Raw genomic sequence first — 18913 nt, 5'->3', positions numbered from 1 at the left:
CACCAGGACATCCTTATGGGATTTCATTTAGATCTGGAATGAAACTTCTTTTTGGTCAGTGGAAGCAATTTTTTACCTCATTATTCGTCTACTATTATAAATTATGTATAAATTATGTATAAATTAAGAATTGTGAATTATTTATTGTTTACTGTGTTGCAGAAGTGGGGATCTTGTCCTTGAAGAAGAACATAACCTAAAGTTGTTTAAAGTGTTTGAAACGCATTAGGATCCTCCTGGTCCTAGCAATTTGCATTCATCCTAGGTGATTTTCTCCCAAATGGGTGAATTATAACTGCACCTTTCTTCTTTGAATTTTGTTTGCTAATGTTATTTGTATGTAATGTGGAATTTATATAGGTCCTTTCTTGTCTGTGTTTTTATATGAATAAATAAATATGAATTTTTATATTTACATGTTTTTTCTTGCCCCTAAAATCCCAAACTTAGAGGAGGTGTTCCTACACTTTTTTAAGCCTTTTTACGATTTATGGGATGGGGGCAATATACACCTCCATCCATCTGAGATTTAAACTATCAATACATATAGTTTATTACCTGGAATGCCCTTGTAAAAAAACAATGTGTGAGCATGACTAGAAGAGGACTGAGGGACAGACTAAGAAAACATGTTTATAATATAAAAAAAAGGATTTAATAATCACAATCTTTCTGCCCACTTTAGGACATGTCACAAAAGGGACGCTACAGGTCTCAAATTTACCAGAATTGATCACTTATTACCTCATTGGAAGGGGTGTCACCGTACCAGAGAGGTATCTAAGCTAGAAACTAAATAGGTGTACAATTTAAAATCTTTCTGCCCCATAGGTTTAAATGTAGAATGGGATGTAAATTGTTCTATAGATACCAGCTAATTATCCCATTCATTTATTGTCCACTGTGTAAATAATAATCTTAGATTCTAATTTAACTACCCAGTCTTAGATAGTCCTTTATGATGTTTTTTTTTTTAATTTGTTTTATGTAATAGATCTATTTTTTACATGCTTTAGGCTGGCCATACATGTTCAATTTTCTTGCACAAATTTCTGTTAGATTTACCACAAACCACAAAATATGAGGTCAAAGCTAAACAACACTTTCACTTTTATCCAATTAGGCAGGCCTTTGTACTACATAGTTGAAGGTAAATTTCAAGAAAATTGTACAGAAAATTGTAAGAAAATTGTATAATGTATGGCCAGCCTTAGTCTCTCTCTCTTATCTTTGTACAATTAGTCTATCCTTTATTGTTTTGACTAGATGTGAACCTGTTGTGATATATAGCCCAGGCAACCGTTTTCCTATTTGTAATGGATGTTTTTGGACATTTTTTTATCTAATTTTGTAATTTCAATGTCATTTATATTTTTATTTTAATATAAGTGATCATTTTTTTTTTTCTGTTTTTTTTACTCAATATTGTACTAACATCATATTGAGCGTTATTTACCCCTGATATTCCTTTTTTTCTGTCTTTCTGGTCTCTTTTAATATAGCTCCGGATTTCGGGGTTAACTTTGGTTGCTTATTCTGGCCATCCTCGGTCGGTTAGATGACCAGAGGTGATTTCATCTTCCTGTAATACACTATTGAAACAGGAAACAAGATTTAACCTCTTCTAAAATGGCTGACATCACAAACCAGAAGTGACATTCCAGAGTACGGCTGACCCAGGAAATGCGATTCAGACATCCTGTCCGGGCTATATAAATTACAGACTCCTTTTATATGTAATATCAAACTCCTGATGATGCGTGGGTATGTGAAACAGCTGTAGAGTTTACTTTGGCTCAACACCTGAGGTCCTGCTGCCACTCTGGTATAGATTGAGAGCCCCTTATGTATATGTAATCAGCTACTCATGTTTATGAATGTTTAATGTCTAAGGTCTTGCCACCATACTTATCATTAACTGGTAGCTACATGTGTAAGTGTCACTAGGAACACAATTTTTTTTAGATGTTTTTATGTGTTTTATCATCAATAAATACTGCAATTTGAGATCTTTTCTCTTTTTCATTGGTGATTTGTTCTTGGATGGGAGGTGCTAAGCATCTGAGCACCTTTAAAGTTTATTAGAGAGAGAGTCTTCTGGAACTTGAATCGTTTAATGCCCTGTAGATGGAACTACCATTCCCTTCTTAAAGCCCATTTTTGTAACAAGCGTTATTTGTTTTTCGATATCTTAGACAGCAATTGAATCTGCTGAGTGCACATTTCTGCTTAAGGTGGAGAAACACTGGGTGAAATCACCACACTGGTGAAGGATTACCTTTGACAATTTATTCTGTTACCTGGCACAAGCATCACTTTGGACCCTTTTACACATTTTTCTATACTTTGGACTTTTGCTAGATCACTTAAGGTGCTCTTATATATATTTATTGAGCGCTGCAAATTTTTGCTTATATATGATAAACTTACCTGCTCTGTGCAATGGTATTGCACAGAGCAGCCTCAAACCTTCACTTCTGGGGTCCCCTCCAGTGCTCCAGGCCCCGTCACTTCTGAGTGTGCCCCCATGCCTTCCTTCCATCGGGCAAACCTGCAAGCTCGATTCTGAGCTGGGTTATTTGCAATACTCCTCGCAGGATTTTATTGACAGCAGCAGAAGCCAATGGCTCCCACTGTTGCCGAGCCTCCTGTGAGAGAGGGGAGAGAAGATGAGCACATCGGTGGATTAAGATCGAGCACAGGTAAGTATTATTGGGGTGCTGAAAGATTTTTTTTATCCTTAATGCAGAGAATGCATTAAGGTAAAAAAAAAAAAAAAAGTTTGCCTTTAAAACCACTTGAAGAGGCTGAAAATGGAACCTAGAGGGAAGACGGGGCGAAGATGAAATCAATAAAAATGATGCTATATAACTTCAGGTTTCCTTATTTCCAGCATTATCAATTACATTCAAACTCCCATGGCAGGTTGATTGATATCTTTGAGAAATATAGCATTGAATTTTTTTGTACATAAGTCATTCTGTGTATGAAATGCAGTTCCAGAATCACCAGCAAATGTGATCCAGAATCATCAGATCACAGACAAAAGTAACTGGGGTGGACTTGTGTACTACAACAATGTCTTGATGAAAACATGAGTTACCAAGCATGTGGGACATGTTCCTTGTATGTATCTAAATGTTCCATTTTCAACTTTAACTGGCGTTTACCTTTATTGTTCATATCCTTCATCTATACAAAAAAATGACTGACAGACACCTTCTAATGTGAGAGTCTAGTTGCAAGCCAATTTTATATATTATTTTCCGAGAACACTCAAGCATGGTACTGATACAAGAAGATTAAGACCGTATTGCACTGCTCTGTGCTTGTGTCGGACATGTAATTATGAAAGATGCCTTGGCTCACTCTCCATTATCACATGAAACAAAATACATCCCAGTGGGAGACATGCCTAAAACAAATGTAATTAGAGTTAACTAATTGCTGGAAACCTTGTTATTTGTTAAACTGTACAGTACGTTTCTGATCAAGCAAGACTGACTGTGGGCTGAGGATGTTGCGTTTAGACTATCCTAACTGGAATAATCTGAGCGTAATTCACTAAATAAAACAACGTGAAATACAATACCAACCTAGCTTAATAAAAATAAGAGAAGCATTTACATAGGCTAATGCCATCAATGGTAATTAGGACATTAGCTCTAATTTGCATAATCAGTGCTTACCATTTTTCATAGGTTAATTAGACATTATGTAAATGATACAGTGATTGTAGTGTATTCTATCTGCTGCTAAAAATTGGGGGAACGTTACAGCTTGTCCCCTGGGGGTTGAGCTTTCAGTATGAAAATGCGTTTTGAAGTACTTTAGAGCCTTTGTTGTTCACATATGCATAAAATAACCAGCTGATGTTTCCACATTAAGCTTTTAAGAATCTTTAAATGTAATATAGCCACGTATGTAATAAAACATGTATTGACTACATAAAAGACACACTGTTGGAAACACTAAGAGAGTAGTTAAATAGGGAAAGCATGGTATATGTCTAGAAATGTCTATAATTGTCTTAGCACTAGCAGATAAAAGCAATGTCTCCACCGGGCTATGGCCATTTGATATTTAGGATATTGTTTTATCTTGCTGAAGTCTTTTTTCATGTTTATTATGTTAGTCTTCACTGAATTAGAGGTATCCTGTTACATCCTGTAAAACTGTATTAAGTTTGTAATAAAAACCTGATCCTAATAAAAAAACATGAAAGTATAAAATATGTCTCTGCTCCAGGTCCCTAAGTTAATTTAATATCTAATAGGGGCCCACCAGGACACCAATTGCAAGTGGTTGAATTGGAAAAAACATATACAGACTTCAAAACAATCTTCCCAGGTTACACGTTTTCTACATTGAAAAGTATGGTAACCTATTTTGAAGGACCACTGCTGTCCCCTCCTTTTGAAATTGCTAATTGCTTGGTTGTCATGTTGATACATTGGCTTCACTTCTTTCGAGGTTAATGATGGAGTTGGCAGCTAAGGAGTTCTGTCTTGTTTTTCAATGTCTCAGAATGCATTGAAGGCAGACAGATAGCAAGCATTTTGATAATGAGGTCAGCAATGACAGCCTACATATTTCTCTAAACACAGGTTATCTTTAGGCCCCCTTCACACCTTTCTGATTTGGCATGTTGTGTTATGATGTATATTAGTGTGCATTACAGCTAGGCAGCCCATTAAATTAAATGGGCTGCCAATACACGAGGATAGATACAAAAAAAAAATACATCTGCAGCATCTTTTTTTCCCCGACTGTTACCACAATGCATTCGTTTGAAAGGCCCTTCAAAGCCGTCAAACATGAAAAGAATAATAAATGTAAATTATACATCAAAGGGGATGTGGAGCCCAAATGTAAACAAGCTTAACCACTTTAATAACAGCATTTTACACCCCCTTTCTTTCCAAGCCATTTTTCAGGTTTCTTTGCTGCAATAGTTTGACTGACGAATACTCGGTTACAGATAAAGATTTATTTTATTTTGATGGTATTTAATAATCATTTGGTAATGAAGAAACATGTTGATATTGCGTTGGTTAAGGTGTGCTTATCCTTTTAAAGTTGCCCACTGAAGCAAAGTTCAAGTTCTGCTGCTGTTAGAGGAAGAAAGTTCCGGAAGGAAATTGTGAGTATCAGCAAGATGTCATGAATAAACTCAAACTTTAAACTACAGCCATGAGAATTAAACAAATATTACTTTTCCCAAAGTGTGCTGCTTCAGTGTTTTTAGATCTTTTTGTCAGATGTTATTATGGTATACTGAAGTATAATTACAAGCATTTCATAAGTGTCAAAGGCTTTTATTGACAATTACATTAAGTTTATGCAAAGAGTCAATATTTGCCAGTGTTGACCCTTCTTTTTCAAGACCTCTGCAATTCGCCTGGGCATGCTCTCAATAAACTTCTGGGCCACATCCTGGCTGATGGCAGCCCATTCTTTCAAAATCAATGCTTGGAGTTTGTCAGAATTTGTGTTTTTTTTTTTTTGTTTTGTGTGCACCCGCCTCTTGAGGATTGACCACAAATTCTCAATGAGATTAAGGCCAGGGGAGCTTCCTAGCCATGGCCCCAAAATTCCAATGTTTTGTTTCCCAAGTCACTTAGTTATAGCTTTTGCCTTATGGCAAGGTGCTCCTTAATGCTGGAAAAGGCATTGTTTGTCACCAAACTGTTCTTGGATGGTTGGGAGAAGTTGTTCTCGGAGGAGGTTTTTGCACCATTTTTTATTCATGGTTGTGTTCTTAGGCAAAAATTGTGGGTGAGCCAACTCCCTTGGCTGAGAAGCAACCCCACACCTGAATGGTCTCAGGATGCTTTACTGTTGTTGGCAAGACACAGGACTGATGGTTGTGCTTACCTTTTCTTCTAGGGACAATGTTTTTTTCTGGATGCCCCAAACAATCGTAAAGGGGGTTCATTAGGGAAAATTACTTTAACCTAGTCCTCAGCAGTCCAATCCCAGTACCTTTTTCAGAATATCAGTCTATCCCTGATGATCCCTCACATCTGCCTGCTGCCATTCCTGAGCAAGCCCTGCACTGGTGGGGTCCCGATCCTGCAACTGAATAAACTGTAGGAGATGGTCCTGGCGCTTGCTGGACTTTCTTGGGCACCCTGAGGCCTTCTTAACAATTTCAGTGGAAATGTTTTTTATGGGGGTTCATTTTCATGGAAAAGAGGGACAAATATTTGCAATTCATCTGATTACTCTTCATAACATTCTGGAGTATATGCAAATTGCCATCATAAAAACTGAGGCAGCAGCATTTGTGAAAATGATTATTTCTGTCATTCTCAAAACGTTTCACTATGGCTGCACTCAATGCAATCCCACAATCATTAGTGGTCAGTTGCATTTTAAAACCCCATCACTCACAATCTTTGTTGGTCAGTGGCATTTTAAATCCCCACAAAACAAACCTACAACATTGGCAATCAGTGAAATTTTCACACTCCCTGCTTTAAATGAAGCCTTTCCTCTTGCTGCAGCCTCTCTCCTCTCTTGATTGCTAGCACTGATCTTCCTTCCTTCCCCTTCCTCCATTGTGACATAAATGGGCAGGCTCTCAAATCTAAATAGTAGTACTGGCCATCATAATTTTTTCAAAGCACAGAGGCACTCTGGCTGGCTCTGTGCCTTTAGACTATAATTTCTGCTCTCTAATGACAGAAGGATCACAGGCATTATGGATGTGTCAGGCACGTGCACCAACAGTAAAAAAAAAGGACATTTTATGACGTTCACTTGGATTAACCACTCCCCCTATCATCCATTTTAATAAAATGGCAGTTATGGAGGTGCCAAACAATGATGTTAAAATCTAACACCGATGGAAAAAAAATCTGTGTTGTGCTTCCCCTTAAAATTTTTAACCTAAAACAAACAACTTGTCCTCTCAAATAATATTTAGGCCCCTTTCACACTTGTGCAACTTGTCATGCAACTTTGGACATCAGAGTTGCACGACATATCGTTTGCCATGTTTTCCAATGATACCCATTAATATATGCGCAACTTAAAGTTGCAGCAACTTCAAAGTAGTTCCTGCACTACTTTGGCCCGATTTTAATGCGTTTTGAGGTCCAAAGACAAAGACATTGCTTCAAGTCCAGTCAAAATTGCATCAAAATCGCGGCAACAAAATTGCAGTAAAATCGCGTGACTTTCAAGTCACACAAGTGTGAAAGGGGCCTTACAGTGAATAATGCAAAAGGCAGTCAAATAAATATGCAGTCATGTGAAATGAAAGTCCAATAAGCTTGTGTCCAGTGAAAAACTTAATGAAACACCAATAAGCATGTGTCCAGTGAAAAATTACATGTGCAGATCAATATTCTAGACGTGCCAACTCCAGTGCACCTTCACAATGAGACAAGAGCCTCATAGCAGAAATACATGATTCCTACCAACGGAGGTCATGCACTCTTATATGTCATGAAAACATCCATAATAGATATGGCCAGCTTGGCATGGTTCACAACCCAGATTGCAATCAGCTCAGCAATAAAATGAGGGCAGCAGGAGACATGAGGAGAGAAACAAAGTAGACTAGATAATGTAGTTCTGTAAAAAAAAGCATCTCTGCATTTATTCAGTATAAAAGCACTCTCAAGACAATGAAAGAGAATGAAACAGGCTCAAAGTCCACTCTCAAGCGGAGGATGTAATGTTGTCAGAAGCTTAGGCTCTGCCTCAAATCTAAATGCTAACTAGCTAAAACAAATTGGGGGAGGTTCAGAGTCTCTTTCAGGTTTTTATTGCTGTCAATGTCTCTACAGGTTGGATTTTCCCTCACTTTCCATCAGGATAGGATGTGATAGGAAATCTCTCCAATGCCTGTGCAGTAAAAACCAAAAAGATATTTTAGTATAGTGGGAAAAATTAGATCATTTGACTTCGTTCTTGCTGGCCATGCCTTCCTCTCCCGTTATTGACCACGTACCTTATATCTTGTATGGGCATCACAAATACAGATAGTGAGGGAAAATAGTCCCAATAGGATTGCACGGTGCTGCAGTGGAACTAGTCTTCATGTGTTTTGTGCGTTGCACTGCGTTAGGCAGCCCTTTCAAAAGGAATTGAGTTTAACACATCTCAATGTCTGAAACAGTAAAGCATTCTGGTTGTTTTTCAGTGCACTGCAAAGCACACCCGGCATTTTGGTGTGTTACAATAGGGGAGATTTAGGGTTCTTTCACATGGGCTTTCCACCCAGCGGACTCTGTTTTGCTCAGCGGTGGATTGATTCGCCGATCCGCGCTGAGGAGGCGGATGACAGGTCCGTCTCCGCTTACTTTGCAGAGACAGACCTGTCAGATCCCCACTCTTCTCTATGGGAGATCGGATGAAAACGGACCGCCTGTTCACTCTCATCCAATCCTATCTGATGCGATCCTCCAGACGGATGGAAAATAGGGTTTCCATCCGTCTGGATTTTACAGACAGGATCGGATAGCAGCATGTGTCAGCGGACATGTCACCACTGACATCCGCTGCTCCATAGGGGTGCATGGAGCGTCCGATCAGGTCCGCCTGAAAAACTGACAGGCGGACCTGATGGGAAAGCCCGTGTGAAAGGGGCCTTACTTTTGCACACAGAATCTGGTACAGCCGTGTATACTAACCAATCAGTTTCCAGGTTTTATTGTCACAGCTTAATTCAAAAAAGCTGAAGTTAGAAGCTGGTTACTATGCAAAGCTTGGTAAATAATAAGTTCATGTGAACTCTCCATTAACAGATGTAAAAAAAAATCATAATTGGAAATATATTTTAGTTAGATGGAAATGTACAGTATTCAACAAGTTTAAGGCTCAATTCACACCTATGCATGTTGCTTTTGAGTATTTCCATAGTACTTTTTGCTGTGCTTTCCATGGATTTTTACCCCAATTTTGTCGCAAATTTGATGCCATTTTACAGCGATTTGCAATTTGCTTTTTTTTAATGTTTTTTTTTTTTGGGGGGGGGGGGGGGGGATTTGTTGTTGGGCATATTAAAAAGCAAAATGCAAATCATGGCAAAATTGCAGTAAAAACACAATACTTGCATTTTGGATGCAGGTCCTTCGAAGTCCATTACATGCAAAATGCTGCATTTAGTAGGAAAAAAAGTCCCCAACCCTTAGATATAATCCAAAAATGCAGAGGCACAAAAATGCATTGATGTGAATGTGTTCCATAGGAGCCCATGTTAAAAAAATGAAATCCATTGCTGCAAAAAGCGTGAAAAAATGCATTAGTGTGAATCCAGCCTAATACTGGACACTTTCACCCCCTTCCTGACCAGGCCAATTTTCAGCTTTCAACGCTCTCACATCGTGAATGAAAATTGAGCGATCATGCAACGCTATACCCAAATTACATTTTTATCATTCTTTTTGAGACAGATAGAGCAGATAGACAGATAGAAAAATGAAAAAAGACCGACATTTTTGGGAAAAAAACGTTTTTCGTAGTTTCTGTTATAAAACTTTGTAAATAAGTAATTTTTCTCCTTCACTGATGTGCGCTGATGAGGCTTCACTGATGGGCACTGAAGAAGCGGCACTGATGAGCACCACTGAGAACTAATATGCAATACTGATGGGCACTGATAGGTGGCACTGGTGGGCACTGATTGGCAACACTACTGGTCACTGACTGGCATCAAAGCTTGGCACTGTTGGGGCTGCACTGATAATCTGTGCAGGTGTCCCCTGTGAGAAAATTACACTGATCAGTGATCAGCTCTCCTCTCTTCGTTTGCTATCAGTGTGAGGAGAGGAAAGCCGATAACCAGCATTTCCTTGTTTACATGTGATCAGCTGTGATTGGACACTGCTGATCACATGGGTAATGAGCTCTTTGGCTCATTGGCTCTTTACTGAGATTGGGGATGCCCCTTGTCCCAGGAACACAGCGTGCCGCAATTGCACGCAAGAGTGGTGAGAGTGGGACAACGTTCTATGATGTTGTCCCAGAAGAAGAGGGCCACGGCGCTGCTGTCATTTGTCTATATGGTGGGCAGGAGGTGGCTAAACCATTGAGGTTTGTTGCAGCATCAAACTATTCCCAGCTTCCATATTGGTGTTAATGTAATTCGTTTCCCACAAGGGTCTGGCCTTTTGTTTTCCCTTATCACATCTCACATGAGTTGTAAACAGCATCCTTCTTTGAATCATCCAATCAGTCTGTGCCCATTATACATTTGCTAGGTATAGTCACCAATTAGGGAGCATTATATTAGTCACAGTACAGAAAATAGAGGGGAATATCAATCTTTGTTACCAAGCTATAGGCTCTCGTTGTGTTGGGATGCACATCAGTCAGCTTGATCAGACCTGAAGTGGAAAGGTAAACTAACTCCATACTTGTACAATGTATTGTAAACATGGTTTTGTGTGTAATTTGTAAATATCATATAAGCCAGGGGAACTTGTATATATTATGTAACCCGATCAATAAATGTGTATTACGGATGGAATTACCTCTTTTGTGTAAGAACCCCCAGATCTAGCTGAGTATATGTAAATACTCCTACAATGATTGAGGCGTATTACAAGTTGCCCCAGATTCTGTGTGCTCCAATTTTAGTAAATCTCCCCCCAGTGTGTTGCAGCATAGGTGTATTGGGATGCTAGTCAAATGGATTGGAATGGTGCAATACTACGCGTTGTGCTAAGATGTGTTACTGCGATGCATTGGTGTGACCAGGCCCCAAGTTGGATCTATATGCCAAGCCATTCGTTTAGGCCCTCATGTGTACACTTTTTAACCACTTGCTGACCACTTACTGTATATATACAGCGGCAAAGTGGCTCCTACAGGCAAAACAATTTATCGGTATGTTGCTTGCTTGGTGGCAGCTAGGGTGTGAGCGCACACCCCCAATCGTCAGCAGGGAAGCCGATGCGTGTGTCAGGTGGCTCCGATTGCCGCCTGACACCCGCGATCACTCCCCGCTGAGAGAGAAGGACGGTCGGCTGTTGTAAACATAGTAGACCATTCTTCTCCCTGAAATGATCACAGAGCTCATGTGATCCTTCTATATAGGATCACATGTCTCTATGGTCATCTCAGAAGCCACGCCCGCCACAGTTAGAATCACTCCCCTAGGGTCACATTTAACCCCTTGATCACCTATACTGTTAACCCCTTCCCTGCCAGTGTCATTATTACAGTAACAGTGCATATTTTTAGCACTGATTACTGTAGTAATATCACTGGTACCCCCAAAAGTGTCAAAAATGTCAGTTAGGGGTCTGATCTGTCCACCGCAATGTCGCAGTCCCGCAAAAAATCGCAGTTCGCCGCAATTACTAGTAAAAAAAACAATAAAAATTACATAAATCTTTCCCGTAGTTAGTAGACGCGATAACTTTTGCACAAATCAATCAAAATACGCTTATTGCGATTTTTTTTACCAAAAATATGTAACAGAAAACAAATTGGCCTAAAATGTAAAAAAATTTTGATTTTTACATTTTTTTTTTTGAGAATGTCATATAGCAGAATGTGAAAAATATTGTTTTTTTTTTTTTTTTTCAAAATTGTCGCTCTTTTTTTGTTTATAGCGCAAAAAATAGAAATTGCACAGGTGATCAAATACCACCAAAAGAAAGCCCTATTTGTGGGGAAAAAAGGACGTCAATTTTAGGCAATATATACCTCATTTCTGATGGGATTCCTGCGCATACTATACATGACCCTATTTTTTATTAAATGCAAAAAATTGTACTATTTTTATTTGTGTTTATTTATAGCTGCCGCAATAACTTTTTCCTTCAGTTCAAGCTGTATGTTACTGACTTACAATGTAAGATTTAATATCTGTTGTTATTTAAAAGATTTTCTGTCATCGGCATGTAGCACCCATATTTTGCTCCTTCCAGCTTGACCAATTTTTTTTTTTGTTATATGTCATAGTTGAGTACAGTACATGACACTCCTTTTACTTGCACAAACAGTTCATTTTATGATATTTCGCAGAGAAACCGACACTATAAACTTAGATTTGATGTTTTCCTTGCCAGTCTCTGATTTTTTTACACTTGTATTTTCTCTTTTATTTTTGGAACATTTTTCTGTTGCTCCTTGGAAATAATCAAAGGTAACTGTTTTCACTGCTGTTGCTATAGACACAGTATATGTGTAGGGACTGTTTTACCAAAAAAAATAATAAAGAGAAGGAATAAAATTCTATGGTACCCTTGCAGCTTTGGATAAACTGAGCATGTGATGGCATGCACACATAGTGACCATGACCCCTTAACCTACCTAACAAATTGTACATTGTTCAAGTTTAATGTGTTGAGCTTCCAACATATGCCCTTTGTTCTGATAGGGAGAACTAAGGAATTTGCTAGTTAACAGTTTACCTGACAATAACAACAAAGTTCCCTATAACAATGCTGCCCCACCACATATTATAATGGTTATAATAAGAAAATAAATCCATTATATATATATATATATATATATATATATATATATATATATATATATATATATAATAGAATAGAATATATAATAGAATGCATATCATTGGGACATCTGAATCAACATGTAACAGGTGTAGACTACTTTTGGCAAAATGGCAGTGGCCACAATACATGTGGAGTTCCTCCTATTGACTTGGCATTTGAACCTTCATACTTGGATTGACTTGGTGGACACACCATTTCTTTTTTTGCTATACAGGTTGAGCGCACTTAGCCTGCAATAGGACAACTGAAGTTCATTTGTGATTTACATTGTTTGTATTCATGCAGCACTTTATCATATCACATAGTGGGGTCAATTCACTTAAAGATAAATATTGCATGGATTTTTTACCTAAATTAATTTATGCAGTATTTATCTCTAAAGCAGTCAAGTCTCTGAAAATATTTACATAGATCAGGTGATTTCATCATGAATACAGTACATGGCTATATGTAGATGTCTCCATTATTATTATCCTCTGCATGGAGATGGAACATTGCTCCACATTGATCTTCAGTTCAGGAAAAGTCACCGGGTCTCTCTTTTCTTTTATAGAAGAAACTTTTTTTTTTTAATCACAATCTTAAATACTGTATCTTCCCGACTATAGAAGTTAAACTAACTAGTCTGCCGTTACTTTGAGTTCACATCGTTTTTCAAAGGTGTTTGACAGTCAGTAAGAAGGTGATGTTTCGTGGTCGTTTCCTGTTTTAACCCCCCAAATGCCACACTACTCTGCTGTAAATGTATGCATTGCACATGGTTGTGGAGCATTGCAAAGCGGCCCAAAGCATTTGAAAGTGGCTTTTTCTAAACTAGGTTGATATTCTGCTGTAAGCAAGAAGAAGCTTTTGCTTAGTCTTCCCCAGTGCTCAGATTGCAATGCTGCATATGTGCTGAGAAAGTGCCCTAGGTTTTTACCATAGTGTGTAAGCATGCATTGCATTACCACAGCACAACAGTGAAAAAGGTGCCATAATGGTGGTTGCACATCTGGACTACGATTATGCACACAAAACTTAGGTATAACCTTTGAGGATAACTGTATACAGCTAGCAGAGAAGGGAGGTAGGCCAACAACTCCAAAAGGCAGTGGAGGTAGGGCTGGAGAGAAAGAAGAAAAACTTCCGTGGCTGAGAAAAAGAGCACCACAAGAGTGCAGAGAGGTGGGACAGGAGTGTGTGTCCAGAGTCCACTGGTGCTATCTGATGCCATGCTGCTCATGAGATTACAGATGGCAACTGCGGCTGGATGCTGGCTGTAGGGGTAGGAATTCAGGCACTGCTTATTATGGTGAGAGGTCTCTTGGCCTCTGAGTTTTCATTTGCTCAGAAGATGCCAGTTTTGCACTAGAAATTTATTGCATGTCAGTACCACTGTCAGTGTGAAATGGTTTGCCTCAACTCAATAACTTCCTATTTTGCTGGACAGCCTGGTCTGTTAAAGGAAGTTGAAAAATTAAAGGAAAATAAAAATAATAGTAGGAAAAAATAAATAAAAAAGGGAGACGAGAAAATCTTAGAATTCAGCTACTTGCCTCCCTGGCCTAAAATTTCAAATCCTCCGTGGACTTACATTTTAAAAATTAGTTGAATCTTAGAGTACTGGAGGAATATTTCTTTAATGGATAGTTATAGTTAACATTTTTTCCCCAGTATTAGGAGCATAACCACTGTTATACATTCAGCACTCTGATTCTAGACCCTCTGATCTCAGCTCCTAAAGCTGCAGATTTGCATATAGCCACTGTGCTTGCCCCTCTCCTCCTTTTGCCCAACCACAGAGAACTTTGTAATAAGTGAATACAAAGGCCTCTGTGAATGAGCAGAGGGGGGAGGTGGGCAGATATGCTGTGTAGGAGAACATAGCAGCTCTCTTATCAAAGCTCAAGGGGTATTGTGATAGCTGCACACCTGGAGCTCTGTAAAATCGTCAGATGCAAATTAAGGAGATAAGTCCACAAGGTGGCATGCACCTCATTGGACTTAACTCATTGTATGCCAGCACATTTTACAAAGTGGCTGAATTCCTGAAGTTTGTTTTTTACACATGATTGGGCATTGTACATTGAATATAGATTCAGTTTGTTCCCTTAATGGTATTAAGACACATTTTGCAAAGAAAATATTTACCTTGCCAAGAGAACAATCTCTATTCTTTAGTAAACCACTCCAATGTGTCTTTTATCACTCTGCAGGTGGAGTTGGTAATAATCGTATCTCTTTATGCAGGGGATGCAGGCCACAGCAATATTAATGGTGTGGAAATGAAAAGTCTGATTTTGCAAGATTCACTTTAGTCAGCCTGAATGTAAGCAATATGGCTGTAGAACAGGGTAGGTAATAAAAAATATTAACACTGGGTTGGTTCACAGCTTTGTCTTCTAATCTGAAATTTATCAAAAAATAAAGTTAGGCTTTAAACCACACTGAATGCAATAAATGGGACTGTTGAAGGGTGTTAGGGATGACATCTGCCTCCTCTCCTTACACGCATTCCAAAACTGGCATTTGTTGTTAGAAGTCATTATAATGGATACAGTGGGCGCAGTTTATTGTGATACCATGAAACATACAAAAAATAAATACAGTATATTGAATGGAATGATCCTGGCTCCATATCAACCAGATGGCATACAAAGAAAGACGCAGATGCAGAGGGAAAGGATAATAAAGTTACTATTGTGAAAATATGTGGTCAGGAGCAGCAAAAGCCAATTCATTTTATGGCTGATGCTGGAAATGAATGTACTGTAGCCTGTAAGCAGATGGAGGCACCATTAACAAAAGTGCTTTTATGATTTCCCTCTATAGCTTTAACAGTTATTGATACAACTCAAGCTGATGCACGTTGAAATGGCGACCTACCTGTTACGAGGGCTTGGTCCTATTCTTTGACAGGCCACAGTTGTAGTGGAATGTTTTCCTCCATTTCCCAGTTCTTGCTTAACATCCCACTGCCGAGCATCACTGATCTTCACGTTCAGAATGTTGACACCTTTCTTCACCTTGGCCCTGTGGTGACAGATACAATATCACATTGATTTATTATTTTACATCAATATAGTGGGATGCTCCATCTTTTTATTTTCAGTTTAATTCTTACTTGCCATAGCCACTGTGATATATGTACACAGTTACTCAGGACCAGTATATCTTCACAAAAATTTAAGAACAGGATTGTAGTCATTAAATCTTCCCATCTATTATCAGCAACATCCAAATAAAGATTAATTGTAAATGAACCTTGAATTAGTCATAGAACCTGTACACATTTTGTACAAATCATATCAAATGTAAACCAAATTCTCTTTGGCTACCATTAAGTTGTATATGTTGTTCTAAATAATTCATTTATTATAGAATATCTTTCCCAAATAGACCAACTTTAATTGCTATAGTAATTTTAGTTCATCCACTGTAGATGTTTTTAGAAACTGAATATGCTAGTCATTTGGATGTTTTTCTAGCTACAACCCTTTTGATAAACTCCCCATAAACCCTGCATATAGTTAAAATTGGATGGATGAGAAATGATGTGACATGGATGAGCACTGATGTGGCACGGATAAGCACTGATGTGAGGCACTGTAGGACACTGATAAGCACTGTAGTGGCACTGATGTCGCATGGATGAGCACTGATGTGGAACAGATGAGCACTGATGTGGCATGGATGAGGCAAAGAAGAGCACAGATGAGGCATGGGTGGGCACAGATGACACATTGAAGGAGCACAGATGAGCATGGATGAGGCACAGAGGGGCATGAATGAGGCTCGGATGAGGCTCAGATTGGCATGAATGAGGCCCAGATGAGGCACAGATGGGCATGACTGAGGGACAGATGGGCATGATTTAGATATGGATGGGCAAAATGTAGGCATGAATGGACATGATTGAGGCATACTTGAGGCACATATGAGGCACAATTCAGGCACGTATGAGGCACAGCTGGGCATGATTGAGGCTCAGATTGGCATGATTGAGGCACGGATGGGCATTATTGATGCTCAGAAAGGCATGACTGAGGCACGGAGGGCATGATTGAGGCACAGATTGGCATTATTTAGCCATGATTGAGGCACGGATGAGCATTATTGAGGCATGGATGGGCATGAATGAGGCATGGATAAGGCGCAGATGGGCATGTGTGGGGCATAGGTGAGGCACAGATGAGCATGATTGAGGCATGCATGAGGCACAGCTGGGCTTGATAGATGCTCAGATTGGCATGATTGAGGCATGAATGGGCATGATTGAGGCTCAGATTGGCATGCATGAGGCATAATTGTGGCATATATGGGCATGATTGAGGTACAGATGGGCATGCTTGAGGCATGGATGGGCATGATTGAGGCACGGGTGGGCATGATTGAGGCATGATTGAGGCACAGAAGAGGCAGGGGTGGGCGGTGCTGCGTCATGTACAGCGTGTGAGGAGAAGAGAGAAAAGAAATGGACATGCGCCGGTTTGTTGACAATTGATCGCTCCGTCATTAGACAGAGCGATCATCCAGTAAAGGGCCGCTGTCATTGGCTCTTTACCACGATCCGTGATGCGCCGGGTTCAGCGCGCATGAACACTTCTGTGTGCACACCACAGGGGGCGTGCAGGAAGCACAATTCTGGGGTGACGTGCCTGTACGCTCTGCAAGAACAAGTCAACCGCGCTGTAGCCATCATTCAGCTATGGCCCAGGCGGCAAGTGGTTAAAGTAAATGGGGTTGATTTACTAAAGGCAAATAGACTGTGCACTTTTGAAAGTTCAGTTGCACTCTGCAAGTGCAGTTGCTCCAGAGCTTAGTAAATGAGGGAGAGCTCTGCTGGCTTCTATCATCCAATCATGTGCAAGAAAAATGCTGTTTTTTTTCCTTGCATGTGATTGGTTGTTCTTCTTAAAGTAAGGCTTCACCTCATTTACTAAGCACTGGAGCAACTGCACTTCTAGAGTGCAACTGCATTTTCAAAAGTTCACAGTCTATTTGCCTTTAGTAAACCAACCCCATTGTGTCTATCGTGTAACTACTGATATATTTGTAAACTGGGGCACCTAGCAGTAACAGCACATACTTTAGCATCACTTGTGGAGGCCCTGGAAATCTTAACATGCAAATAGCAGCTTTTACCCTGGAAAGTCAGAGCTCTAAAACAAGTCAGTGTATACCACCTGCAATGTGCTTCCTTACTGGCTGGAGAGGTCCATTCACTGAGCTGAATTAGGTATTGGGCCACAGTTACAACTGCAAAGTTGTAGCTGGAAGCTGCAATTAGTATATAGAGCACCCTAAGTTTCAGCGATCCTGGGGTGCTGTCAGCTGTACATTTTTTCTGTCAGGTTCCAAACCTATCAGGTTGACATATAGGTGTCAATTCATTAAGAGTTAAATAATGACTTAAAAAATACGCTAAAATAACGCTTGCAGTAAATCAGTTGTGAAAGTGAAATTCATTAGCATTTAGCTGGTTGCTAAGGAGCCAGCCACTGAGTTCTTAACAACGGATGACTGGTCAGCTGTCAGCGGGTTCCCTGCTGACAGGTGAATGTTAAAAAAAATGCCAAAAATTAAAAAGTATGAAAAAAAAAACAGCTTGGGGTCCCCCCCCCCATGCATACCAAACCCCATGCAAATTTGTAGCATGTATAGAATGTGCTGCAGAAAAAAATGAAATTTATGAACTGACATTTAAATTGCCAGCAATACAATACCATTTCCGGCAATATAAAAATGTTATAAAAAAGGCATGGGGTCCCCCAAAATCTATACCAGACCCTTATCTGAGCATGCAGCCCAGCAGGTCAGGAAAGAGTGGGGGAGGAGCGATCCTAAACCATACCAGGCCACGTGCCCTCAACATAGGGAGGGTGGGTGCTTTGATATTGATGGGGACAAGGGCCTCATTCCCACAACCTTGGCTGGTGGTTGTGGGGGTCTGCAGGCAGGGGGCTTATCAGAAAAAATTTGGAAGCCCCCTTGAACAAGGGGGCTCCCAGATCTTGCCCCCCATGTGAATACCTATACCCATTTACCAAAAAAGTGTCAAAAAGTAATAAAAACACAGGGACAGTTTTTGACGGTTGCCCCCCCCCCCCAAATGTAGATCCATCATCAATCATGCTGACCCGAAAAAGAAAAAAAATTGCTCCGCAATCCAGTAATGACATCACTGACCCAGCATGCACTGGTCTGTGAAGTCACAAGGGAGCGATGTAGGGAAGTAGTCTATTTAAGGCTACCTATAGTGCTTGCTCTAAAATTATATATCTTGGTGATAAATATCTGTGACTAGTGATCAATAAATTAAATAAACCAATATTAAATGAATACTTCTCTATTGATATAATAAATATTAATAAAATAATGAATACCAATAAATAGTGATATGCATAAATTGTGATTCATATGATAAAGTCCATAACAAGTGACTGTGG

The 18913-nt window shown here is 39.5% G+C and overlaps 1 protein-coding gene across 1 annotated transcript in view; it reads right to left on the bottom strand.

The window, feature by feature from the left end:
- Positions 1-18913, bottom strand: part of TMEM132C (transmembrane protein 132C) — an 843198-nt gene that overhangs the window by 363077 nt on the left and 461208 nt on the right. Inside the window, exon 3 of the mRNA XM_082244139.1 lies at positions 15351-15497. Within this exon, the coding sequence (XP_082100265.1) occupies positions 15351-15497 (147 nt within the window). The remainder of the gene's footprint in view (positions 1-15350; positions 15498-18913) is intronic.

This window comes from Pelophylax lessonae, assembly GCF_965119305.1.
Source record: "Pelophylax lessonae genome assembly, chromosome: 1".
Taxonomy (NCBI): Eukaryota; Metazoa; Chordata; class Amphibia; order Anura; family Ranidae; genus Pelophylax; species Pelophylax lessonae.
Note: the sequence above shows the minus strand (reverse complement) of the source record. Positions and strands in the feature narration are given on the sequence as shown.